We start from the raw sequence: 26,815 nt of genomic DNA, 5'->3' as shown, positions 1-26,815 counted from the left end.
GCGTGCGTGATTCTTCAGTACGTTTTGTCCAATTGTGGGATAATATGTACCTGTCAGGCAGGGAGGAAGCAGACGTGTGAGGGAACCGTGGTTTACTGAGGAGGTTGAATCTCTTGTGAAGAGGAAGAAGGAGACTTATGTTAAGATGAGACGTGAAGGCTCAGTTAGGGCGCTTGAGAGTTACAAGTTAGCCAGGAAGGACCTAAAGAAAGAGTTAAGAGGAGCCAGGAGGGGACATGAGAAGTCTTTGGCAGGTAGGATCAAGGAAAACCCTAAAGCTTTCTATAGGTATGTCAGGAGTAAAAGAATGACTAGGGTAAAATTAGGGCCAGTCAAGGACAGTAGTGGGAAGTTGTGCGTGGCGTCTGAGGAGATAGGAGAGGCACTAAATGAATATTTTTCGTCGGTATTCACACTGGCTGGGACGTGTGAGTCAGTGGATATATTTGAAAAGCTCGATTGAGGTTCCAGATGGTGTACACGGATCTAGGGTTAATGAGACGTGGTGCAAGTTAGGATACAAGAAACAAGTTTCAGGGCAGTTTGTAAGATCATCTTGCATGTGTAACACTATATTTTTTATTTGCTGACTAGCAATATATTTATGAGAAACGGATAGCCCACCCAGTGGGACTCCAGAGAATGGGATTGGGAAGATAAACCAATGCCAGTGATATGTGCTCTGCGATTTACTGGATAAACAAAAAGACAGGGATAATTTCCACACAGCTGGAAGGCAGTGAAGAGGATGATCATGTGATCAACTGTGCCAAAGGCTTCAGAGACGTAGAGTCGGCTGAAGATACTTCACTGACCATTTTATTTCTGCTAGAATGTAATGTTTGACTTTGATAAGAGCTGTTTCAGTATTGTGGGGTAGGTGGAAACCTAGTTAGATGTATTCAAACAAGCTCCAAGAAAGGTATGTCTACATTTATCAGGTAAAGTTATCGTCATGTGTTTTGGAGAAAAGGGAGGCTGGACATGGGCCAGGGATTTTCAAGGGCAAATGAGATCAAGATGATTTTTTGAAGAGGCAGTACCAAGGTTGTGGGGTCACCGTCAGATCTACCATATCTACATGGTGTTTGTGAGATTGTAAATACTAAAAGATTGTCCCCATATAAAATTTGGAAATCACATTGCTGCTTAAAGATACAAACAAGGCATTTTCACTTCACAGTTTCCATTTAACCCTGCTCTGGATTTGTCTATTTCAGAGCACCAGAATCGAAAACACCTGTCACAAAAATGGCTGCAGGTTTCAACAGCGGAGTATATCCAATATCTTCAAAAAGATTGACTTTGGACAATGGTAGGTTCAGAAAATACTCCCAAGTTTTCACCGTCCTGTTAATGAATCCAGACCTCATTCATGAACCTGCAGTTCACACAAGGAGCAGAGAAGAACATAGCGGCAGCAAATTATAAACCAGTAAAACTGATATAATGAAGTTGTGCTGAAAGCAATGTCTAGTGCATGTCGATAGGCATTGTTTACATGGACATCCAGAAGGAATTTGGACAGAGTTTCTTAAAATTTCTGTCATGCAATTGAAGGCAAATTTGTGACCTGATTGTGAAATTGGTGGAAAAGCAAGGGATAGAGATGAGGTAAATGGTGATTTAGGCTGACTGTCAGGATGCAACTTGCTGTGTTCCAGAAGCATCTGTGTTAGACTCACAACTACTAACCAAATTTATTGACAGCCGAGATGTTGGAATAAAAAAATGGATATATAAAACTGATTATGACAGAAAGTTATTGAAACATTGTCGTCAATATAGCTGGCAATATAAGAACATAAGAAATAGGAGCAGGAGTAGGCCATCTGGCCCTTCGAGCCTGCCCCGCCATTCAACAAGATCATGGCTGATCTGAAGCGAATCAGTTCCACTTACCCGCCTGCTCCCCATATCCCCTAATTCCCTTATCGATCAGAAAACTATCTACCCGTGATTTAAACATATTCAACGAGGAAGCCTCCACCACTTCAATGGGCAGAGAATTCCAGAGATTCACTACCCTCTGAGAGAAGAAGTTCCCCCTCAACTCTGTTCTGAACCGGCCCCCCCTTATTTTGAGGCTGTGCCCTCTAGTTCTGGTTTCCCTTCTAAGTGGAAAGAATCTCTCCACCTCTACCCTATCCAGCCCCTTCATTGTCTTATACGTCTCTATAAGATCACCCCTCATCCTTCTAAACTCCAACGAGTACAGACCCAATCTGTTTAATCTCTCCTCATAAGCTACACCCCTCATCTCCGGTATCAACCTGGTGAACCTTCTCTGCACTCCCTCCAAGGCCAATATATCCTTTCGCAAATAAGGGGACCAAAACTGCACACAGTACTCCAGTTGCGGCCTCACCAGTGCCTTGTACAGTTGCAGCAAGACCTCCCTGCTTTTATACTCCATCCCTCTCGCGATAAAGGCCAACATTCCATTCGCCTTTTTGATCACCTGCTGCACCTGCAGACTGAGTTTTTGCGATTCATGCACAAGGACCCCCAGGTCCCTCTGCACAGTCGCACGATGTAATTTTTCTCCATTTAGATAATATTCCAATTTACTATTATTTCTTCCAAAGTGGATAACCTCACATTTGCTAACATTATATTCCATCTGCCAGATCCTCGCCCACTCGCTCAGCCTATCCAAGTCTCTCTGCAGACTTTCCGCGTCCTCCACGCAATTTGCTTTCCCACTCACCTTCGTGTCATCAGCAAACTTGAATACCCTAGATTCAGTCCCCTCCTCCAGATCATCTATGTAAATGGTAAACAATTGAGGCCCCAGCACCGATCCCTGCGGCACGCCACTGGTCACCAACTGCCAACCAGAAAAGCACCCATTTATCCCAACTCTCTGCTTCCTGTTAGATAGCCAATCCCCAATCCACGCCAACACCTTGCCCCTAACTCCGTGTACCCCAATCTTCTGCAGCAACCTTTTGTGAGGCACCTTATCGAACGCCTTCTGGAAATCTAAAAACACCACATCCACCGGTTCCCCTCTGTCAACCGCTCTAGTGACATCTTCATAAAAGTCCAGTAGATTCGTCAAACACGACTTTCCCTTCATGAATCCATGCTGCGTCTGCTTGATCGAACCATTCTTATTCAGGTGCTCTGTTATTTCCTCTTTAATAATGGACTCGAGCATCTTCCCAACTACGGACGTTAAGCTAACCGACCTGTAGTTACCCGCCTTATGCAATGAAATATCAGTAAATTAAGTGAATTGGCACGTTTGTGGCAAATAGATTAAAATGCAGGCAAATATCAGGTCCTTCACTTTCAATAAGGGATAGAACAGGGCCCTTTCCAAATGTGGAAAACCTAGAAACTTGGAAGCTCTACAGAACCTTGGGAATTCCTGAATATAGATTGTTAAAATATCGTGAAAAGGGAGCATAAAGTAAAACAAACAATTTAATGTTGGATTTTATGTCCAGAGGACAAGAGCATGTAGGGATAGAAGTTAGGGCACACGGAGTTGGGGGTAGTGTGTTAAAGTGGATTGGGGACTGGCTATCCGACAGGAAGCAGAGAGTCGGAATAAATGGGTGTTTTTCCGGTTGGAGGAAGGTAACTAGTGGCGTGCCGCAGGGATCGGTACTCGGGCCGCAACTCTTTACCATTTATATAGATGATCTGGAGGAGGGGACGGAGTGTAGGGTAACGAAGTTTGCAGACGACACAAAGATAAGTGGAAAAGTGAATCGTGTGGAGGACGGAGAAGATCTGCAGAGAGATTTGGACAGGCTGAGTGAGTGGGCGAGGATATGGCAAATGGAGTATAACGTTGAGAAGTGCGAGGTTATACACTTTGGAGGAAATAATAACAAATGGGATTACTATCTCAATGGAAACAAATTAAAACATGCTACCGTGCAAAGGGACCTGGGGGTCCTTGTGCATGAGACGCAAAAGCCCAGTCTGCAGGTACAACAGGTGATCAAGAAGGCAAATGGGATGTTGGCCTATATTGCGAGGGGGATGGAATATAAAAGCAGGGATGTCTTGATGCACCTGTACAGGGCATTGGTGAGGCCGCAGCTGGAATACTGTGTGCAGTATTGGTCCCCTTATATGAGGAAGGATGTATTGGCATTGGAGGGAGTGCAGAGAAGGTTCACCAGGTTGATACCGGAGATGAGGGGTTTGGATTATGAGGAGAGGCTGAGGAGATTGGGTTTGTACTCGTTGGAGTTTAGAAGGATGAGGGGGGATCTTATGGAGACTTATAAGATAATGCGGGGGCTGGATAGGGTGGAGGCGGAGAGATTCTTTCCACTTAGTAAGGAAGTTAAAACTAGAGGACACAGCCTCAAAATAAAGGGGGGTCGGTTTAAGACAGAGTTGAGGAGGAACTTCTTCTCCCAGAGGGTGGTGAATCTCTGGAATTCTCTGCCCACTGAGGTGGTGGAGGCTACCTCGCTGAATATGTTTAAAGCGCGGATGGATGGATTCCTGATCGGTAAGGGAATTAAGGGTTATGGGGATCAGGCGGGTAAGTGGTACTGATCCACGTCAGATCAGCCATGATCTTATTGAATGGCGGGGCAGGCTCGAGGGGCTAGATGGCCTACTCCTGCTCCTATTTCTTATGTTCTTATGAGACAAGCTCCTGAATAGACTAATCCCGGCTGTGGCGATTGCAGTTAAAATAAAGGCAAAACCTTTCAGGAATGAAATTGAAAAATGCTTCGAAACGCAAAAACATTTCCTGCAAAAAAGGTAATTGATATTGGAAAGTTGATGTTAATTGCTTCTTACTAACCAGGGGTATGAAGTGATTTGGAGGTCAGCTGGATACATGGGTTTTATTCACAAATGAGATAAATATCATGAATGTTTTCTGAAAGATAGTTGATAACATGGCTCACATGACATTTAAGTGGGTTGTTTTAAGTTTACGGGAAATTAAAACAGTCTAGATAGGAACTCATTGTGTTTCATTTTTTTCCAATTTCTGTTCACAGATCCAAACTCTAAAATCACTGAGTTCTTGACAAACTGTGAAGATGACCAACTGTTGCTGTTGACCAAATTCTACCGGGACAGACTAGAACAGGCGATTGAAGGAGTGGCGAGACTCTGTCTGATGTTTGCAACATGCGATCATATTGGTGTGAAACAAAGTCATGTAAGTCCAGGATATGGTGGGTTTAGTGATTTTGCCCATTTTCACTTCGCAGACCTGATGAAATTAGAGGAAGAATAATTTGCTGAACAGTAAGAAGCCATGGTCTCTCTTGCTGCTCTCCTAAAAACACAACTGTTCCAGTGCAGCTACAATGCATCTACCCAACAACGTGTAAAAAATGTCTATCCCATTTGCCCAAAACAGGACAAATCCATATGGAAAATTTGCACCCCACAAGCCTCCTTCCACTAAGTGGCAGAGATAAAATGAGTCATTGCCAGTGACTTAAAGTTGTAGATACTTTGCAGTTTGGGACGGCAAAGTGGCACAGTGGTTAGCATTACTGCCTCATAGCGCTGGGAACCCGGGTTCGATTCCTGGTTTGAGTCATTGTCTCCGTGGTGTCTGCATGTTCCACGTTTTAAAGTTTATTCATTATTGTGAAAAGTAAGCTTGCATTAACACTGCAAAGATGTGACTGTGAATATCCCCTAGTTGCCATACTCCAGCGCCTTTTCGGGAACACTTGAGGGTGAATTTAGCATGGCCAATGCACCTAACCAGAGCAGCCGGAAGAAACCCACGCAGACACGGGGAGACTGTGCAGATTCCACACAGTGACCCAAGCCGGGATTTGAACCCAGGTCCCTGGCGCTATGAGGCAGCACTGCTAACTACTTTGGAACCGTGCTGCCGAGTTTTTGTGTGCATTTCCGTTGGGTGTTCAGCTTTCCTCCGACAGTCTGAAAGATGTGATGGTTAGGTGCATTGACCATGCGAAATTCTCCCTCAATGTACCTGAACAGGCGCTGGAGCGTGACAACGACGGGATTTCCACGGTCACGGAGGTGGCTAGATGGGTGGAGAACTGGCTTGGTCATAGAAGACAGAGGGTGGTAGTGGAAGGGTCTTTTTCCGGCTGGAGGCCTGTGACTAGTGGTGTACCGCAGGGCTCTGTATTGGGACCTCTGCTGTTTGTGATTTATATAAATGATCTGGAAGAAGGAGTAACTGGGGTGATCAGTAAGTTTGCGGACGACACAAAACTGGCAGGACTTGCAGATAGTGAGGAACATTGTCAGAGGCTACAGAAGGATATAGATAGGCTGGAAATTTGGGCAAGGAAATGGCAGATGGAGTTCAATCCTGATAAATGCGAAGTGATGCATTTTGGTGGGAATAATGTAGGGAGGAGCTACACGATAAATGGAAGAACCATAAAGGGTGTAGAGACGCAGAGGGACCTGGGTGTGCAAGTCCACAGATCTTTGAAGGTGACGTCACAGGTGGAGAAGGTGGTGAAGAAGGCATATGGCATGCTTGCCTTTATAGGACGGGGCATAGAGTATAAGAGTTGGGGTCTGATGTTGCAGATGTATAGAACGTTGGTTCGGCCGCATTTGGAATACTGCGTCCAGTTCTGGTCGCCACACTACCAGAAGGACGCGGAGGCTTTGGAGAGAGTACAGAGGAGGTTTACCAGGATGTTGCCTGGTATGGAGGGGCTTGGTTATGAGGAGAGATTGGGGAAACTGGGGTTGTTCTCCTTGGAAAGACGGAGGATGAGGGGAGACTTAATAGAGGTGTATAAAATTATGAAAAGCATAGATAGGGTGAACGGTGGGAAGCTTTTCCCCGGGTCGGTGGTGACGTTCACGAGGGGTCATAGGTTCAAGGTGAAGGGGGGGAGGTTTAACACAGATATCAGAAGGACATATTTCACACAGAGGGTCGTGGGGGCCTGGAATGTGTTGCCGGGCAAGGTGGTGGAGGCGGACACACTGGGAACGTTTAAGACTTATCTAGACAGCTATATGAACGGAGTGGGAATGGAGGGATACAAAAGAGTGGTCTAGTTTGGACCAGGGAGCGGCGCGGGCTAATTGTTCCTTGTTTCTCGTTTCAAGGCTTCATTCTATGATCATCTTGCTGGTGCCAGTACAGAGCGAGACTGCGGATAGTTGGGAACCTGTCTCGGGGGCAGGGAATTCATATGGTGTTCGTGGAAGTGGAAATGACTAGGGTTGGGAAGCATTTTCCGATCAGGGCCAGTGTGATCTCCTGGACTCGTTTCGATCGCCTCAGGGGGTCGGAGAGGAATTTCCCAGATTTTTTTTCCCCATATTGGCCCTGGGGTTTTTCACTCTGGGTTTTCGCCTCTCCCTGGAGATCACATGGTCTGGAATGGGGGGGTGGGGAATAGTTAATAGGTTGTAATGAACAAAGCATCGTAGCTGTGAGGGACAGCTCGGTGGATAGGATATTGGTATGTAGATAGGCTGGAAAATTGGGCGGGGATCCTGGATTCAGGATTCAATCCTGGACCGGGGAGCGGCGCGGGCTTGGAGGGCCGAAGGGCCTGTTCCTGTGCTGTATTGTTCTTTGTTTGATCTTTGTCACTACATTGCATTCTTAATGCAAGCCTCTTTGTAACATGAATAAATACACTTTAAGCGTTTAATAACATGATAATTGAAGTTCCTTTTAGGTACTGCCAGTATCACTTGCCTTCTGATCTCATTAAACCCTTGGTCCATTCATGGACCAACACGAGTGTCTGCCTCTCACATCACAACATTATTTGATTGAACTCTATCATGGAATGCTCAGGCGATAGAAATGAATGGGAACTGCGCTAAATCTCTGCAATGGCTGCAGTCATACCTAGCACAATGATAGTTGCGATTGTTCGAGGTCAATCCTAGCAGACCCATGGCCCTCATACTTGAGTTCCTCAACGTCCTGTGTTCTCTGAAAATATATCCAGCTGTTTCATGACCTATCTGCTATCAATTGGTCAGAAGTGGAGGTATTTTAGTGTTGATGTTAAAATGTACAACTTAATCTGTAACTCCTCAGATATCAGGAACTGAACAATATCCAGTCTAGTAAATGGTCAGTGATATTCCTGCCACACAACTCCATCCCTGTTTGACACTAAGTCACATTACCATTGCGGAAACCCCCTTCAACAACCATGAGAGTTACAATTGAACACAACCTTAACTAGAAGAGTCAGAGGCTGGGAATTTGCTGCAAGGCTCTCTTCCTGAATTCCCAAAGTCTGTGAATAATCCACAAGACAAAAATGGGCAACGTGACGGAATACACTCCACAATCATGGATTATTGTGTCCAACATTATCTAAGCAGCTCGACACCATCGAGAATGAAGCTGCCCACTTGATTTGCATGGAATTTGTTCTTAAAAATATTTCCTCCCACGTCACAATGTCAGCATGTGCACCTCGTAAAAGATGCACTGCAGCAAATCACTAACACTCCCTTAACAGAACGTCCAAAGCCTACGCCTCTCCCACCTTGAAGGACAATGGGTGAAAGAGAGGTCTGGTGTACCCAATAACTACTCATCTAGCCCCTTCATCCAACTGCTTCCTTCAATAATTATTTTGTACTGAGGCATCTTCAATTACACAAGCATATAAAAAATATTTTGTGTTTAAAAATTGTTTTTCACGTCTACCAAGCATCTCCAAACTCCTTGTATTCAATGAAGTAGTTTTGAGTTGTAGTCGTCGTATTATAGGAAACATGTCAGACAATTTTCATACATCAAAATCCCATAGGTAACAATGTGATACTGAACATATAATGCGTCTTCTTACGATGTTGATTGGGGCATAACTCTCTGACTGTTTTCTGAAATGGTGCTGTGCGACATGTTTCATCCACTGCAATGGGCAGATTGTATCTTGTGTAAACGTCTCATCTGAAAGACAGCACTTCCAAAAATATAATCCTCCCCACAACTGTGGTCGAGTGTAAACCTAACTTCTGCGTCCCAAACAAAAAGATCTGATTGCAGGAGGAGGAAGGATTATCTCACTGATTCAAATCAGTATTTTGTTGCTTAAAACACAAAAGAGTTGGAATGATGGAAATGTGTCAAACAAAAACTGGGAAAGGGACTCAAATGAAAACTTTGGGAACGAAAATCCCAACTGCTCCCCATTGTTGCTGTACATTAATTTCATTACTTGCTTTCAGCATCTTGAAAACTTGCACGAACACATCCCGTAATTTGCCCTGCCCGAGTGGAATTATTCCAACATTCACAAATTTTCACATTGACAATAATTTCTCAACTCTGGTAATATCCTTGTTTTGACTGCATGACAACTTAATATTGAAATGTTAAAACTGCAAACAACCTGGAAAAGTTTCTTACCCCTTTCTCCTCAATCCCCAACATCAACAAGTTGAGCTTCTCTTTCTTTAATTTATTCTTCCCTGGAAGTGCGTGTCACCATCCAGGCCAGGATTTATTTATTTATCCATTTCTAATTGACGGTGTTGATGATCTGACGTCATGGAATGCTGCAGCCTATGTGGGGTGTAGAAGGTCAGGTGTTAAACACGAAATCCAGAATTCATGCAATAAGGGTCCAACTGAAATCATGGAAGACTTAACAAAGAACAATACAATAATACAGCACAGGAACAGGCCCTTCGGCCCTCTAAGCCCGCGCCGCTCCCTGGTCCAAACTAGACCATTCTTTTGTATCCCTCCATTCCCACTCCGTTCATATGGCTGTCTAGATAAGCCTTAAACGTTCCCAGTGTGTCCGCCTCCACCACGTTGCCTGGCAGTGCATTCCAGGCCCCCACCACCCTCTGTGTAAAATATGTCCGCCTGATACCGGTGTTAAACCTCCCCCCCTTCACCTTGAACCCATGATCCCTCGTGAACGTCACCACCGACCTGGGGAAAAGCTTCCCACCGTTCACCCTATCTATGCCTTTCATAATTTCATACACCTCTATTAAGTCTCCCCTCATCCTTCGTCTTTCCAGGGAGAACAACCCCAGTTTACCCAATCTCTCCTCATAACTAAGCCCCTCCATACCAGGTAACATCCTGGTAAACCTCCTCTGTACTCTCTCCAAAGCCTCCACGTCCTTCTGGTAGTGTGGCGACCAGAACTGGACGCAGTATTCCAGATGCGGCCGAACCAACGTTCTATACATCTGCAACATCAGACCCCAACTTTTATACTCTATGCCCCGTCCTATAAAGGCAAGCATGCCATATGCCTTCTTCACCAACTTCTCCACCTGTGACGTCACTTTCATGGATCTGTGGACTTGCACCCCCAGGTCCCTCTGCGTATCTACACCCTTTATGGTTCTGCCATTTATCATATAGCTCCTCCCTACATTATTTCTACCAAAATGCATCACTTCGCATTTATCAGGATTGAACTCCATCTGCCATTTCTTTGCCCAAATTTCCAGCCTATCTATATCCTTCTGAAGCCTCTGACAATGCTCCTCACGATCTGCAAGTCCTCCAATTTTGTGTCGTCCGCAAACTTACTGATCACCCCAGTTACACCTTCTTCCAGGTCATTTATATCAATCACAAACAGCAGAGGTCCCAATACAGAGCCCTGCGGAACACCACTAGTCACAGGCCTCCAGCCGGAAAAAGACCCTTCCACTACCACCCTCTGTCTTCTGTGACCAAGCCAGTTCTCCACCCATCTAGACACCTCCCCCTTTATCCCATGAGATCCAACATTTTTAACCAGCCTACCATGAGGGACTTTGTCAAACACTTTACTGAAGTCCATATAGAAGACATCCACGGCCCTTCCCTCGTCAACCATTCTGGTCACTTCTTCAAAAAACTCCACCAGGTTAGTGAGGCATGACCTCCCTCTCACAAAACCATGCTGACTATCGTTAATGAGTTTATTCCTTTCTAAATGCGCATACATCCTATCTCTAAGAATCTTCTCCAACAACTTCCCCACCACGGACGTCAAGCTCACCGGCCTATAATTACCCGGGTTATCCTTCCTACCCTTCTTAAATAACGGGACCACATTAGCAATCCTCTGGGACCTCACCTGCGTCCAGTGACGAGACAAAGATTTGCGTCAGAGGCCCAGCGATTTCATCTCTCGTCTCCCTGAGCAGCCTTGGATAGATTCCATCAGGCCCTGGGGATTTGTCAGTGTTTAAATTCTCTAACAAACCTAACACTTCCTCCTTTGTAATGGAGATTTTCTCCAACGGTTCAACACTCCCCTCCGAGACACTCCCAGTCAACACATCCCTCTCCTTTGTGAATACCGACGCAAAGTATTCATTTAATTTACACAGAGATTGGACAAACCAAACTAGCAATGGTATAGTAGAGGAGGCGTTCCTGGAGTGTTCTTTTTAGACAAATGCATTGAGGAGCCAACCAACGAACAGGCTATTCTAAACCAGATACTGTGCAATGAGTAATGAAGGATTAATTCACAATCTTGTGCAGTTCCCTTGGAGAAGAGCACCTATTAAATGACAGAATGTTTCATTAAGTTCGAGAGTTAAATATTTGAATCTGAAACGAGGGCTCTGAATCTAAACAAATGAAATTAAGAGTGTATGTGAAGCGAATTATCAAAGATAGATGGTGGAACCTTACTAAAGTGGTTGAAGGTGGATAGGGAATGGTTTATTTTTAAACAACGTTTTCATGAATTACAATAGTGCTTACATCCTGTCTGGCGCAAAAAAACTGCTGAAATGTGGCTCAAACGTGGCTTATTCAATAAATTAGGGATAATATTAAAACCAACGTGGAGCCATATAAAATTGGCATAGAAAGGCAGCAAGGCTGATGATGGGAAATGTTTTGAATTCAGCAAAAGATTGAAAAATGATCCAGCGCAGGAATTAGATTATGAGATTACAATTGCAGACAAGTAGAAACTAACAGTAAAAGTCTCTGTAAATATGCGAAGAGAAAAAAATAAATAAAGACAATGGAGGTCCCTTCTTATCAGAACCAAGGAAAATAAAGAAATGGCAGATGAATTGAACGTAAACTTTCATTCTGTCATCACAAAAGAGGGCACAGAAAAGAAAAAACAACTTCCAAATATGTTAGGGAACCAAATGAACAGGCGGAATTGAACGAAATCTGTATTTGTAAGAAAAACGTGATGGGAATATTAATGGGTTTAAAGAGCGGCAAATCACCAGAACCTGATACTCGACATCTGAGTATTAAAGGAAGTGGCTCTGAAAATATTGGATGCACTGGTGGTCATTGTCCAAAATTCCTACAGAATTGAGGGTTGTAAATGTAACCCCACTATTTAAAAATGTAGGAAGAGAAAAAAGAGCATTACACACCAATTAGCCAGACATCAGTAGTGGGGAAGTTGCCAGAAAAACTTTAAAAACTAGTTCGAAAACATTAACGGGATCGAAAAAAGCCCAGCATGGGTTTATAAAAGGCAAATAATGCTTTAAAAATCGACAGGAGTTTTCTGGGGATGTAATTAGTAGAATAGTTAAAAGAGACCCAGTAGAAGAATCGCTTTTGTGCTTTCAGAAGGCTTTTGATATGATTCCTTATAACAAGTCAGAGGGCAAAATTAAAGCACATGGGTTAGGGGATAATTTGTTAGTGTGGATCCAAATTGATTTATACACAAGAAAAAGAGAGTGAGAATAAATGGCAGCAGTGACTTGTTTGGTACCACCGGTATCAGGGCTTCACACCCAGCTTTTCTCAAAACACATAAATGATCAGGATGAGGGAACCAAATGTAATAGTTTCAAATTTACTGATGAAACAATACTGGGTGGGATTAAGGGAATGGAGGATACAAGGAGTTGTCAAAGTGGTTTGGACAAGGTGAGTGGGTGAGCAGATAATTGAGTGGCAGTTGCAGTAGAATGCCACTAAATGTAAGGTTATACACTGTGGTGTGGAAAAACAGTATTATTCAAGTGGTGAAATAATCGGAAGTGTAAACAGCCAGAGGGATCTGGGTGTCCTTGTACACCAATCAGTGAAAGTGCACAGGCAGATGCCTCGAGCAACTCGGAAGGCAAATGGAATGTTGCCTTCATTGCAAAAGGACTTCTGATCATAATTAGACATGTCCACCTGCAGCTGTACAGCGCCTTGGCAAGACCACAGCTGTCGCATTGCGTGCAGGTTTGAAAGGATATATTTGCCATCGAGAAAATATAGCGGAGGCTGACACAAGAGTTGGCCGCACTGTCCGAAGAGGAGGGATTTGTTCAAGTTTGCCAGTTTCACTACAGTTCAGAAGGATGAGAGGAGATCTGATTGAAATGTATAAAAGTCTAACAGCACTGGACAGACTACATACACGGGGTAAGTTTTCCATGGTTGGGGAATGGAGAACCAGGGGGCCCAGTCTCTGGATACGGGAGACTATTTAGGAGAGGAGAATTGTTTTTCACTTAAAGGGTAGTGGACCTGTGGAATTATCTGCCCTTGAAGGTTCTGGAGGCCAAGTCACTGAATATATTCAAGAAAGAAATGCATTTTTAAAAGATACGGATAGAAGGCGAGAATATGTCATTGAGATAGATGCAGTAAGAAGTCTCACAACACCAGGTTAAAGTCCAACAGGTTTATTTGGTCGCAAAACCCACTAGCTACCAAAGCCATTTGCTACCAAATAAACCTGTTGGACTTTAACCTGGTGTTGTGAGACTTCTTACTGTGTTTACCTCAGTCCAACGCTGGCATCTCCACATCATTGAGATAGATGGTCAGCTATGATCTCAATGAATGGCAGATGATAAATGTTCTTCTGCTCCTGGTTTCCATGTTTCTACATATGCACAGGTAACCCTTGCAGAATTCGCAGCCTCTAACCTGCACTTGTTGCCAAATTACCACCACACCCCTTCCTCAATGTAGATAACGGCGTTGACTAATAATGCATAGATCCGGGCTAATACTGTGGGCACATGCTTTCAAATAACCAGTGTGGAAGATTTTGGAAATGAAAATCAACTAATACATCTTGAATTGAAATCTCGTTTCGGTAATGCTGACCATGAAAACATTATCCATTGATGTAAAAACCCATCCCAATCAATAATGTCGTTTGTAGACTGAGATCTGCTGTCCTTGCCTGGACTACGTGTGACCCCAGCTCTAAAACAGTGTGATTACGTCTTGAAGAGTCTCAGAGGCAACTCAGTTTTATTAAATGGCTGCAAAGTCTAAAAGTATTGAAACCGAATGATTCACCCGGAAATTACAATTACATTCCCAACCCTGTCGACCCTACAAATTTCATCATGTGGGGCCAGTGCTAAGATTCGGAAAGCTATCCCACTGACTAGTCAACCAGTTCCCTGAAACAATGAACCTCTTAACATCATACTTGCAGACAATGTCCCAAATACAACCATCATCATTGTTGGGTATGACCTGTCCCGCTGACAGGAAAGACCCACAAGACATCCAGTGGGGAGCGGATTGCCCTGGATTTCCTCAACATTGAGTCTGAACTCCCTGAAGTCTCATAATCCGGTTGGAAGCGTGGCAATGAAATTGCCTGCTGGTTTCAGCCTACAATGCCCACTATCTGATGAAAAAGTGCTCCTCCATGTGACACAGTGTTTGGAGGAAGCACTGAGGATGGCAAGGGCAGGAAATATACTCTGGGTGTGGACTGAAATATCCATCAACAAGTCATGCTCAGTAGCGCCACCATTGAACGAGCGAGCAACGTCCTAAAGGGCATAGCTGCTGCACTGGGTCTGCGGCAGGCGGTGAGTGAATCAACAAAAGGTTTAACTTATTTGACCTCCTCCTGATCAGGCTGTCTGTTCCAGATGCACATGGTCAAAGTTGTCGGAGTGACCAACAAACTTTCCATTAGGAGGCAAAGTCCTGACTTACCTTCAGGTGTTGTGTGGATTTACCAACGAGTTAAATGTGATAGGTTTTGTACAGATCAGTTGAGTCAAAACTGCGCAGCCATTAGACAGTGTGATCAATCAGTAGGAGCAGCAGAATTGTATTCGACCTTCACGGCCCAGCATATCATCTGCTCTGCTATTGCCAGTGTATCAGTCCTAGTGAATGAACAGTGCAGGAGGGGATGCCATTGATAGCGCCCGGGGGTACCTCAACAACAGGTGTCAAACAGGTGAAGGTTCAACACGGGAATGCTTTTATAGCAAACAGCAGAACAAGCATGAGGGAAGTGACCCGAAAACTAATGAATCGGATCCAAAGCTCTGCATCCCTGCCGGATTCGTCCATGGCTGGTGTGAATTATTAACTAACCATCTGGAGTATTAGGCGCCCCAAATATCCACGTCCTAAATTAAATATGTTTCAGTATGTCTGAACATTCCAGTACAAAAGATAAAGCTGAAACATTGGCAAATATTATTAGCCAGAAGAACGCAGGAGGTGAAAGAAAGAATTAAAGCAAAATAGTGTGGATGCTGCAATGTGAAACAAAAAGAGAAAACCCCGGAAAATCTCAGCAGGTCTGACAGCACCTGTGAGGAGAGAATAGAGCCAACGTTTCGAGTCTGGATGACCCTTCATCAGAGCTCTGACGAAGGATTATCTGGGCATGAAACTTTGGCTCTATTCTCTCCCCACAGATGCTGTCGGACCTGCTGAGATTTTCGAGCCTTTTCTGTTTTAGGAGCCAGTAGATGATCTATTGTGACTGTCTATTGAGGTCCCTGTCATCACAGATGTCAGTCCTTAGCTAATTCAGTTCACTCCAAATGATATCATGAAATAACCAAAGTAAATGTAAACTGTAAATGCTTTGGGCCATGGCAATATTCTGGCAGGAGAAAGACGTATCAGTGATCGTAGTTGTAACTTAATCTCAGATGTGGGGTGTTTGCTGACGATTGCACTGTTTTCAGCACAATTTGCAACTCCACAGATGCTGAAGCAATTAGTGCACATATGCAAGAAAACCTGGACACCAGTCAGGCCTGGGCTGCGATATGCCAAGTAACGTTCGCGCTACAAAAATGCCAGGCAATTACAAATGCCATCAAGAGATTCCACCCCTCCCTCCTTGGCGATTGAATTTCATTACAATCATTGAATCCTCCTCTATCACGATGCTGGGGGGGTGCAGCTGACCTGAAACTGAATTGTACCAGGCACAAAATACTGGTGACGAGAGCAGGTCAGATTCTGTGGAGTGTGACTCACTTCCTCACTCCCCAAGACCTCTTCATCGTCTAAAAGGCACAGTCAGAGTGTGATGGAATCGTCTCCACTTGCCTGGATGTGCGCAGTTCCAACAACTTTCAAGACGCTCGACAGCATCCTGGACAAAACAGCCACCTGATTGACACCCCATCTCACCAACATCAGCATTCACGCCCTCCACTATCGACACACATGGCAGCGGTGTTTACCACTTACATGATACACTGCCACAACATCATAAAAAAGTGGATCATATAGTCTAACAGTAATCTGATGTCGTATTGGGCACGGAAGTTCAGATGAAATTAATCCCATTGAAATTATTGCTGGTTCTCTGGGATTTCTCACTCTCTTTGAAAATTATTTTAAATTAAAAATTTGGTTTATTCATATGTTGTTTAAATTAAGGACGGAATCAAAATGTGATCTTTATTCAGTGTTGAGAAGGGATCAGGACCCAGTCCAGGGACTGCCTCCTGTACTCAAAACAACTGGGAAATCCCTGAACAGATCCTTTCCTTCTCATTCCCAGTGCTTACCTTTCACTCTGTTTTTCAATACGCTCCTTATTATTCTTTACAGAAAGTAAAGGAAATCGCAGACAGTGGGAACCTCGCAGACTGTTCCAAACTGCTCCTAAATCTGGTGATAGAGAAAGGCCCTCGGGCTCTCAGGGTGATGTGGGAATCCTTTGTGGAAATGCACCGTGGGTTACCAAAGTTGGAGAAAATACTGAGAGAATTACCGACACTTGGTACAGTAAAATCGCGCAGTGAATTAACCATTGCAGATTGTTCTGATATTGCACATAGCTGATTTCATGACTGTAATTCCTTTAATCAGGTCCTGATGCATTTGTTTACATGAACATCCCACAAGGTTTATCGGAAGTACCCAGTAACCTAAAAGGTAAGTGATGACAGTGAAGAATTCAAACTAATTATTTCACTTCTAAGAGTCTGAATAATTAGTTGTCAGAATTTGGGAATCAGAAAATCGAAGTCTCGGAATCAGGGTTAAATATTGTTTGAATTTGTCGTCCATCCTCATCTGTTCTGCACAGGTTCAAGTTTGCAATTCATACGACCATACACATTAGGAGCAAATGTTGACCCCTCGGTTCCTCTAAACTGCTCCACCATTGATCAAGAAGGCAAATGGGATGTTGGCCTATATCGCAAGGGTAGTAGAATATAAAAGCAGAGATGTCTTGCTGCATCTGTACAGGGCATTGGTGTGGCCGCAGCTGGAATACTGTGTGCAGTATTGGCCCCTTATTTGCGGAAGGATATATTGGCCTTGGAGGGAGTGCAGAGAAGGTTCACCAGGTTGATACCAGAGATGAGGGGTGTTGATTGTGAGGAGAGACTGAGCAGATTGGGTTTGTATTCGTTGGAATTTAGAAGGCTGAGGGGGGATCTTATAGAGACCTGTAAGATAATGAAGGGGCTGGATAGGGTAGAGATGGAGAGATTCTTTCCACTTAGAAAGGAAACTAGAACGAGAGGGCACAGCCTCAAAATAAAGGGGAGTCAGTTTAGGACAGAGTTGAGGAGGAACTTCTTCTCTCAGAGGGTGGTGAATCTCTGGAATTCTCTGCCCACTGAAGTGGTGGAGGCTACCTCGTTAAATATGTTTAAATCACGGATAGATGGATTCCTGATCGGTAAGGGAATTAGGGGTTATGGGGAGCAGGCGGGTAAGTGGAACTGATCCACTTCAGATCAGCCATGATCTTATTGAATGGCGGGGCAGGCTCGAGGGGCTAGATGGCCTACTCCTGCTCCTATTTCATATGTTCTTATGAACAAGTCCATGGCTGATCGCATCACAACCTTCACATTGCATTCCTGTTTATCCCTATCATCTTTCGTCTGTTGTCCTTTATATTTTTTCACTGAAGCAACTCTAAATTACCAGAACCTCATTTTCTTGTTCTGTGTATTTTCCACCATAGTCCATAAATACTTCGAATGCCTGAACTTCACTGAACCGCTGCCAAGTTTGTTTTTTCAAGTTTATTCTTTAAATAGTTCAAATCCTCTGTTAACTAATCCATTTAGGGGGATTAGCGGGGGTAAATATGTGGAGTTACGGGAAAGTGCTTGGGTGGGATGTTCTGTCGGAGAGTCAGTACAGACTCGATGGACCTGGTGGCTTCCTTCCCCACTATCAAGGCTCGCCTTGTTCGCATGCTCGTAATGTCTCTGTTTTGCAACTCATAAACACCCTTCAACTTGTTCTGAAAGCCAAGTATCGAGAGCTCGGCGTGCCTTTGTGAGGGTGACCATCAAAGCTAATGAGTGCTGCTTATTGTGCTGCTGTTCTAAATTATGAATTACCTTTTTGCATTTGATCACTTTAATTTATTCTTCTTCCTTTTGGAACAAGTAAATGATATGATGCGGCCCCTTAAATGTTCCTTTACACTGTTTCATAGGGTCAGGGACAGTATTAAGTTCTAGACAACGTTGTAATTATTTTCTCATCATCATTTAAGAAAGATGCATTCAAACGCCATCTCTTTGCAGTAGATTTTGACCCAGGTCACAAGTCTATGGACTTATGATCAGAGAGAGTTATAGCGAGAATGTCACTGTCAATGATTCTATGAGACTCTGACTCAATTGTAAATAAATAGTCAATGCGAGAGTGAAAGCAGTGAGTTTTGGAATAAAATACAAAGTCTCTGTTACTCGGGTGCAGACGCTTCCATATGTCCAGCAGCCCAGATTCAGTAACATGATTTCTCAGTGATTTGCTTATATTGGAGCAGGGGTTTGATGATGCTGAGAGCCAGTCTCCCATTTGGGACAGAACACAATTCGAATCTCACCCAATAAGGACAATCCTGTACTTTTAGCTGAGATAAGGTTGAAGAATATTTTCATGAATTGGGGATCATTCTCATTTGGGGCACATGAATGAAAGTTCCGTGCCTTCTCCTGTTGCGTTATGCAATACGAATTTGCCTTCATTGTCCGTATGTTGTGAGTGGACACAAAACTTCACCAGTCTGTGAAATAAGATTGTTAAACCCCTTATTCCCCCTGATGGGTGAGAGGAACAGAAGACCTGGTTTTCCCAAGATCTGCCCAGCTACTATGTTCTTTATCTGACAAATGTGTTTCCTTTAAAAATGCAATTTTGCAGCTTTGATGTTTCAGCTGATAGAGCATTTTTCCCTGAAGAGGTTTATATCAGGTTTACATTCTAGCTAATTACCTTGAACACATCCATAATAATCTGCATTTAATTGATCTGACCGGAGTATCCAGCTCGGCAAGTAGCCTGATATCAGAGAAGAAAGCATTGAGAGAGGGGGAAGGAGAAAAAGAAAGAAAAATGTACTGCCAATACAATGGCTTTTACATGGTTCCCTTGGGATCACTGTGAGATAAAAACTATATACATAAAAAGTTTAACTGCAAATTTGATCCATTTCCAAGTGCTGAAAACCAAATGTGCTTAAACCAACAAAAGTGGCTCGCTATTCAACCCATCAAATGTCTACTTGAGTCTCATAACTATAATTCTCCAGAGCAGATGTTCCGACTCTGAGGCCGACAGCTCCATTGGTGATAAGCCACATGAGTTAACTCTCCCGTCTAAACAAGCGCAGCCGTGTCCATGGATACGGTCAGCTGAGACTGCTCCACCCCGCCCATCAAAGTGTTCATAGCCCCACCCGTTATGTGAACTGGCTAAAACTTTCTGAACATCACTGAATAAAGCAAAGTGCATATAAAAAATAAATCTCAGCCACTTGGAAAATAATATCAGCAAATAACATGCCATGTGGTGCAAGGTTCTTTCCAGCTGCTAACCCTCCAATCAGCTCGCACTGATGCCCAGATGTTGCAAGTGGACCTGATGGTTTCACCAAATGCCCAGATGTTGCAAGTGGACCTGATGGTTTCACCAAATGCACACCATATCTCCGTCCCTGTCGCTGTCTTCATCCAGCTCTATGTTCCCAAATGTGTAAAACAACCCACCATAGGCGACAGTAGCAAATTCAATAATTCAATTTATCACTGATTCCATCCAGCCCATGGTTCTTAAAACTGCACATCATACCATTTGAGCTGAGAATAGAGACGTCAATTTATCACTCTCTATGTCAGCCTCTCTCTCCTTCTGACACGTTGTGTCGTTAGACAGTTTTTGATTGTGTTCCATGTTTCACTTCACAGTTGCCTCGAATTTACTATATTTCTGCACTATCTCCCCAAATTCTTGTTCGCTGCATCCCTCTCTATCACAGCTCTCTATCTCATTATCGTCCTTCTCACAGTGTGTATGAAAGTGACTCACCCTTGACACTTGCATATCATTATATTGTTCAACTTCTAAGGCCACATGACAATTTCAAGTTTTGCTTCACTAAATTCTGTTTTAACCTTGCATTTTCCAGCTGCTCCCTCTATGCTGCTTCACAGGCCGAGGGACACGGGTTCTTTTCCTGGTTTGGGTTACTGTCTATGTGGAGTCTGCACGTTCTCCCTGCGCCTGCATGGTTTTCCTCCGGGTGCTCCGTTTCTCTCCCATAGCCCGAAAGACGTGCTGTTCGGTTCCTTGACTTCAAGAAGGCAGCTCATCGCCACAATCGCAAAGGCAATCGGCGACGGACAATATATGCTACCCTAGCCAGTGACATCTGGATCCAGTAAATGATTTAAAAAAACCTCTCCAATGGACCCTCTCGCACATACTCTCTTGCACAATTTCTGTCACAATACACTCTCTCTCACACACATACACGCTGTCCCACATACACAGTTATACACATGTTCTCACATACACATTCTCATACTCACTGTCACTCGCGCACACACTCTCACACTCTATCCCTCACAGAGACTCACACACACGCACTCATACACACATTCTCAGACTCATCGTCACTCAGTCACACACAGATTCTCTGTCACATAATCTCTCGCATGGTCTTCCCCTCACATATTTCTCACATACTCTCACAATCTCTTTCTTATGTACACCCACAACACCCTCATTCTTCCTCTCACACGCACTCTCTTCCATACACGCTGTGTGTTTCTCAAACACACATCGATAACTCTGTTTTGCTCTCACATTTTCTCTCTTTATCTTATATCGACATTCTCACTCTCACCTACTCAGTCTCACAATATTATCCTCTCGCCTTTCCTCACGCACACTATCTCCCTCTTCATCGCTTCCTCTGTCATTCTCCCTAACACAGTCTCACAACCTTTATCCCTCAACCTTTCCTCTGTTATTATCGCATTCTGTTTAACACCCACAGTCTCAGGGAATTTTTCACTCTCATGTTCCCTCCCACACGCTCTCTGTCAGTTGTTCTCCTTCTCTGTCACTCTCACATAATCTCACACACACTCTCTCGCACACACTCTGCTTCTGTCTTTCTCCATCTCTCTCTCTCTCTCTCTCTCTGTGCACTCACTCACACATATATTTGCACACACAAACTCCCCACTCACGTGCAATAATTGTTCCTCAGGATTCTCGCCCTTTCTCTGCCCTGACCTGAACTCTGCTATTCGCTGTCGTGATACGAGCTCTGTAAGATTCAAATTGAAATAGAAAAGTGGAGTTTTCAACACTTTGCCGCTTGTCCAATCACAGCCTCCTTTCTCCCCATATTTTCTTTATTTGTGGTCTAATTCTGTTACAGGACAAATGACATAAAAAGAGAAAATAGCGGAAAAACTCTGCAGATCTGCAGAGGCAGAAAGGGAGACCGGTGTTTGGATCAGATTTGACTTCTGCAGAGCTGAGCTGTCCAGCCATATTTATTAGGCTGAATACAAACAGTTCAGTGGCTGAATTTGGCCCATGGGCCATTAGTTGTCAAAGCCAGTTGTACAAAAATCTATGTTGGAACTGAACTAATGCCTGCAATATTTAATGGATTGGTCAATTTTACCGGGATGTTTGTAAAATGCCAATAGAACTAACTTTCTCTCCGTTCTTATTGAAGATCTCCAACAGAAACACAAGGAGACACTCCGGGTACAAACTGAAACACTGAGAGTGAACACTATCCTCATAAAGGAGAAGGTTAAGATTTTCCAGCTGGTTGGTCGATACGCTGAGCTCACGGTTATTTCTACTGTTCGAGATCGGACACTTGTCGAACATGAACTGCTGGCAAGAGGCCGAGACCATGAAAAGTGGAGAGAGAAACATCTCCGGAAAGAACTGGAAAAAATCCGAACTGATCAATTGTTTCAGAGCAGCTTTTCCCAGAGAAAATCCAAATCTGGGAATTCAGCAGCAGTGAGCGGAGTGCCGGGAATTGGAAAAACAACAATGGTACAAAAGATTGTTTATGACTGGGCCACTGGGAAAATATACCCACACTTTCAATTTGTTTTCAGTTTTAAATTCCGGGATTTGAACACTATTAACTGTAGAATAAACCTGAGGAATCTGATATTGGATCAGTATCCCTACTTTGGGAATATTCTGGGAGAGCTCTGGAAGAACCCAGAGGGATTGCTGTTTATATTCGATGGTTTGGATGAATTCAAGGACAGTATTGATTTTGCTGACAATCGGAGAAATACAGAACCTCAGTACATGTGCACAGATCCTGAATGCTGGTGTGAAGTGTCTGACATTGTGTACAGTTTAATACAGCACAAGCTGCTCCCAGGATGTTCAGTGCTAGTGACCAGCCGCCCCACTGCATTACATTTATTGGAAAAGGCTGACATCAGTGTCTGGGCTGAAATCCTGGGATTTGTTGGTGATGAACGGAAGGAATATTTCAACAAGTCTTTTGAAGATCAGACGGTGGCAGCAGCTGTTTTCAAACACGTGGAGGAGAACGAGATCCTGTACACCATGTGTTACAACCCTTCCTACTGCTGGATCCTCGGTCTGTCACTGGGTCCCTTCTTTACACAAAGAGACAGGAAACAGCAGCAAGTTCCCAAGACCATCGCCCAACTATATTCCTACTATATTTACAACATTCTGAAAAACCATGGCCGAGAGATTGAAAAACCCCGTGATGTGTTACTGAAGCTTGGTGAGATGGCCTTCACAGGAATCTCCAAGAAGAAGATTGTGTTTAGGAAAAAAGATTTGATTGAGTACAATCTACAACCTTCCCAGTTCCTGTCTGGGTTCCTGATGGAGCTTTTAGAGAGAGATGTTTCTGCCCAGAGTATGGTTTACACATTCCCACACCTCACCATCCAAGAGTTTGTAGCTGCACTCACACAATTCCTGACTCCAGATCCCAGGGATATCGGGAAACTCCTCAGTAAAATCCACAGTGAGGAAGATGGGCGATTTGAGATATTTCTCCGTTTTGTTGCTGGTCTGTCCTCCCCACAGTCAGCTCGACCCCTGGTGGAGTTTCTGGGTCCATTTCTTCATCAAACAACCTGCCGAGTGATTGACTGGGTGAAGGAGAAGGTTGAAGGGCAGATTGGAGACTCACAGACTGAAACTGGGAAGAGGAAGCTCCTGAACACATTCCACTACCTGTTTGAGTCTCAGAATAAAACACTGGCTCGGAACACAGTGGGATCTATGGAAAAACTTTCATTTAGCGGATTGCGACTGACCCCGATTGACTGTGCGGTCCTGTCTCATGTCATTGGACTCTGTGATACAATAAAACACCTCCATCTAGTGGAATGCTACATTCAGTGTGAAGGGCTCCAGCGGCTGGGACCCGTTCTGCACAAGTGTCAGGAGTTGAGGTAACTGTTTGGTCTGAGAGCGGATATTCTCATTGTCGAGAAGCCATTTCCTTTGTTCTAATAAAACAGAGGCATGTTCATTCGAGGACGTCAAGAGAGAAACAATGTCCAGTGGTCACAAAGTGTGGGAGAATGGCACAAAGTAATAAAGCTCATTTGAGAGCAGATGCAGATATGATGGGCCGATTGGCCTCCTTCTGAACCTGTAATAAATCTAGATTCTCTGATAAAACTACATCGTTTCAAGAAGGCAGATTCTCGTGGAATAGGCGTGGATAATAAATGTTGGCATAACCAGCGATGCCCACGTTCCTTGAATGAATAAAAACATTATTGGGATGAATTTTAAATGATTAGAGCTGTAAAGGCCTCCCTCCAAAATCTGAAAAAGGATCATTCCCTCTCCCAACAGAAACCATCTGATTCTGTACGATGCGATACAGAAATTAGTTTGTCTTGTTCGGTGCAGCTTACAGTTTGTGTTTAATTATGATCAGGATTATTTTACTGCGCTCTCCCTGTGTTATGTATTACAGTCGGTGTGTGTTATATTGGGACAATGTCCCTTTATAAGTCACGTGATCACTGGTGACATCATCAGTTCGGGTTGCTTTCTGAATGCCTGCGTTGCGCTGCCTCTACTGGCAGCCTCTGTGAACTCCGTCTTGCTTCTTGGATTAACTGGTTGTAACTGAAACTCAGAGCTTCTATCATTCATTGTGGGCCTTTGAATAGAAGCAACCATTTCTTTAAACCTCCATAACTCTTACAACGTCGTAAACCTTAAATTAAAATGTAGGGACAGTTTAAATTGAAACCAAAAACCCGCAGGCGGGCAGCTTTGTTTAACATGAAGTGAAATTAAAGTTTTGGCCCTTTCTGAGCTCACAAGCACAGAAACACAAATTAAACTTAAACTCATGAATTACTGTGTAATGCCCACAAACACAAATTATTACATAACAGTGAAGCCCAAGATGCTGTTTTCTTTATTAATTGCTACCTACACTTGCCCTGCTAACGGCAATGATCAATGTACATATACATCCAGTCCCTCTGATCCTGCAATCCGTTAACAATTCTACCGATTATTTTATATTGCTTCCTCATCTGCATGTTTCCTGAAAGTATCGCCTCACCCGTCTCTGCATTGAACTTAATCTGCCACCTATCTGTACACTTCTCCATAGTCTGTTTTTCAATCCCAAACTCTTCTCCTCACAGTTTACAATGCCTCAAACTGTTCTGTGATCAACAAACTTTGAAATTTTCCTCGAGACTGCAAACCATAGAAACCCTACAGTGCAGGAAGAGGCCATTCGGCCCATCAAGTCTGCACCGACCACAATCCCACCCAGGCCCGACCCCCATATCCCTACATGTTTTACCCTCTAATCCCTGTAACCTACACATCTCAGGACACTAAGGAGCAATTTTAGCATGGCCAATCAACCTAACCCGCACATCTTTAGACTGGGAGGAAACCAGAGCACCCGGAGGAAACCCACTCAGACACGAGGAGAATGTGCAAACTCCACACACTGACCCAAGCCGGGAATTGAACCCAGGTCCCTGGAGCTGTGAAGCAGCAGTGCCAACCACTGTGCTACCGTGCCGCCCAAACACCTAGATCATTCACATATATCAGGGAAAAACTAGGATCCCAATACCAAACGCTAGGGTTCTCCATTACCGACATCCTCCAGCCTTAAAAATATCCATTACTCTTTGTTCATCCAATTTTGTATCCACGTTGCCACTTTCCCATTTATTTTATGAGCTTATGCCACAAGTCTGTTGTGTCACTGCATCAGATGATTTTTGAATATCCATGTCCACCACATCAACAGCAGAACCATCACTGACCCTTTCAGTTGCTTCCTCCAGTTCACAGCAATATAAAGCCAGTCGAAAACGGCATTTGTTTTACCAACCAATGAATTTAGTTTCCTCTGTGTCGCTATTAGATTCACCATTTCCCTTTTGAACTCAGCGTGGGCCGGCTCAGAGTAGCTGAATGATCAACTGACCCTCGGACCCTCAGCTAAGTTTAACACTACTGCTCCAGGCTGGAGCCGCAGACTTGACTAAATTGGATTGACCCAGTCTTTTCGGTTGTGGTTACTGCCTCCTGGCCCTCTCTTCATCCACTCCAACAAACTGAGATAGCTGGGAATTAAACCCGTATAACTGCTTGGAAAGCAACTATGCTCATTATTATATCACCATCATTGCATTTAGGGACTCCTGTGGTGTAGGTGCACCCACTGTGCTGTGAGAAAGAGAATCCCAGGACTTTGACCCAGTCACTGTGAAGGAACAGCGATATCTTTCCAAGTCAGGATGATGTGTATCTTGAAGGGAACTTCCAGGTGGAGATGTTTCCATTTATCTGCTTGTCCTTCTAGGGATAGAAATCACAAGATTGGAAGGTGCTGTGTAACGGGCCATTGGGAGTTGTTGCACTGCATCTTGTAGATGGTACACACTGCTCGCTCTGTACCTCTGTGGTGGATGGAATGAATGTTGAAGGTGATGGGTGGAGAACCAGTCAACAAGCAGAGTTATCCTGGATGGTGGCGAGCTTCCTGAATCTTGAGCTGCGCTCATGCAGACAAGTGGATGGTATTTAATTAAATTCCTGACATGTGTCTTGTAGATGGTGGAAATGTTTTGGGAAGTCAGGAGGTGAGTTACTCTGTGCAGAAATCCTGGCCTTTAACCTTCTCTTATAGCCACAGTATTGATCTGGCTCATCTGTTTCTGATCAATGGTAACTCCCAAGATGTTGACAGTTGGGGATTCATGGGGATGATAATCCCATTGAATGTAAAGGGAAATGACTGTATTCTCTCTTGGTGGAAATAGTCATCGCCTGGGACTTCTCAGCCCTTCCCTTGTTCAAGCCTTGCTAAATATGGACAGGTCCTGCATCACTGTCTTGCGGAGTTGA

General features: G+C 44.0%; 1 protein-coding gene across 1 annotated transcript in view; it reads left to right on the top strand.

The window, feature by feature from the left end:
• Window positions 1-896: 896 nt before the first annotated feature.
• The window catches only part of LOC144487912 (NACHT, LRR and PYD domains-containing protein 3-like), a 53,655-nt gene continuing 27,736 nt past the window's right edge, over window positions 897-26,815 (top strand). The window contains exons 1-6 of the mRNA XM_078205959.1: window positions 897-922; window positions 1,221-1,315; window positions 4,986-5,149; window positions 16,721-16,892; window positions 16,982-17,047; window positions 22,125-23,862. Coding sequence (XP_078062085.1) covers window positions 897-922; window positions 1,221-1,315; window positions 4,986-5,149; window positions 16,721-16,892; window positions 16,982-17,047; window positions 22,125-23,862 — 2,261 coding nt within the window. The remainder of the gene's footprint in view (window positions 923-1,220; window positions 1,316-4,985; window positions 5,150-16,720; window positions 16,893-16,981; window positions 17,048-22,124; window positions 23,863-26,815) is intronic.

Source organism: Mustelus asterias, unplaced genomic scaffold, assembly GCF_964213995.1.
Source record: "Mustelus asterias unplaced genomic scaffold, sMusAst1.hap1.1 HAP1_SCAFFOLD_1125, whole genome shotgun sequence".
NCBI classification, from domain to species: Eukaryota; Metazoa; Chordata; class Chondrichthyes; order Carcharhiniformes; family Triakidae; genus Mustelus; species Mustelus asterias.
Note: the sequence above shows the minus strand (reverse complement) of the source record. Positions and strands in the feature narration are given on the sequence as shown.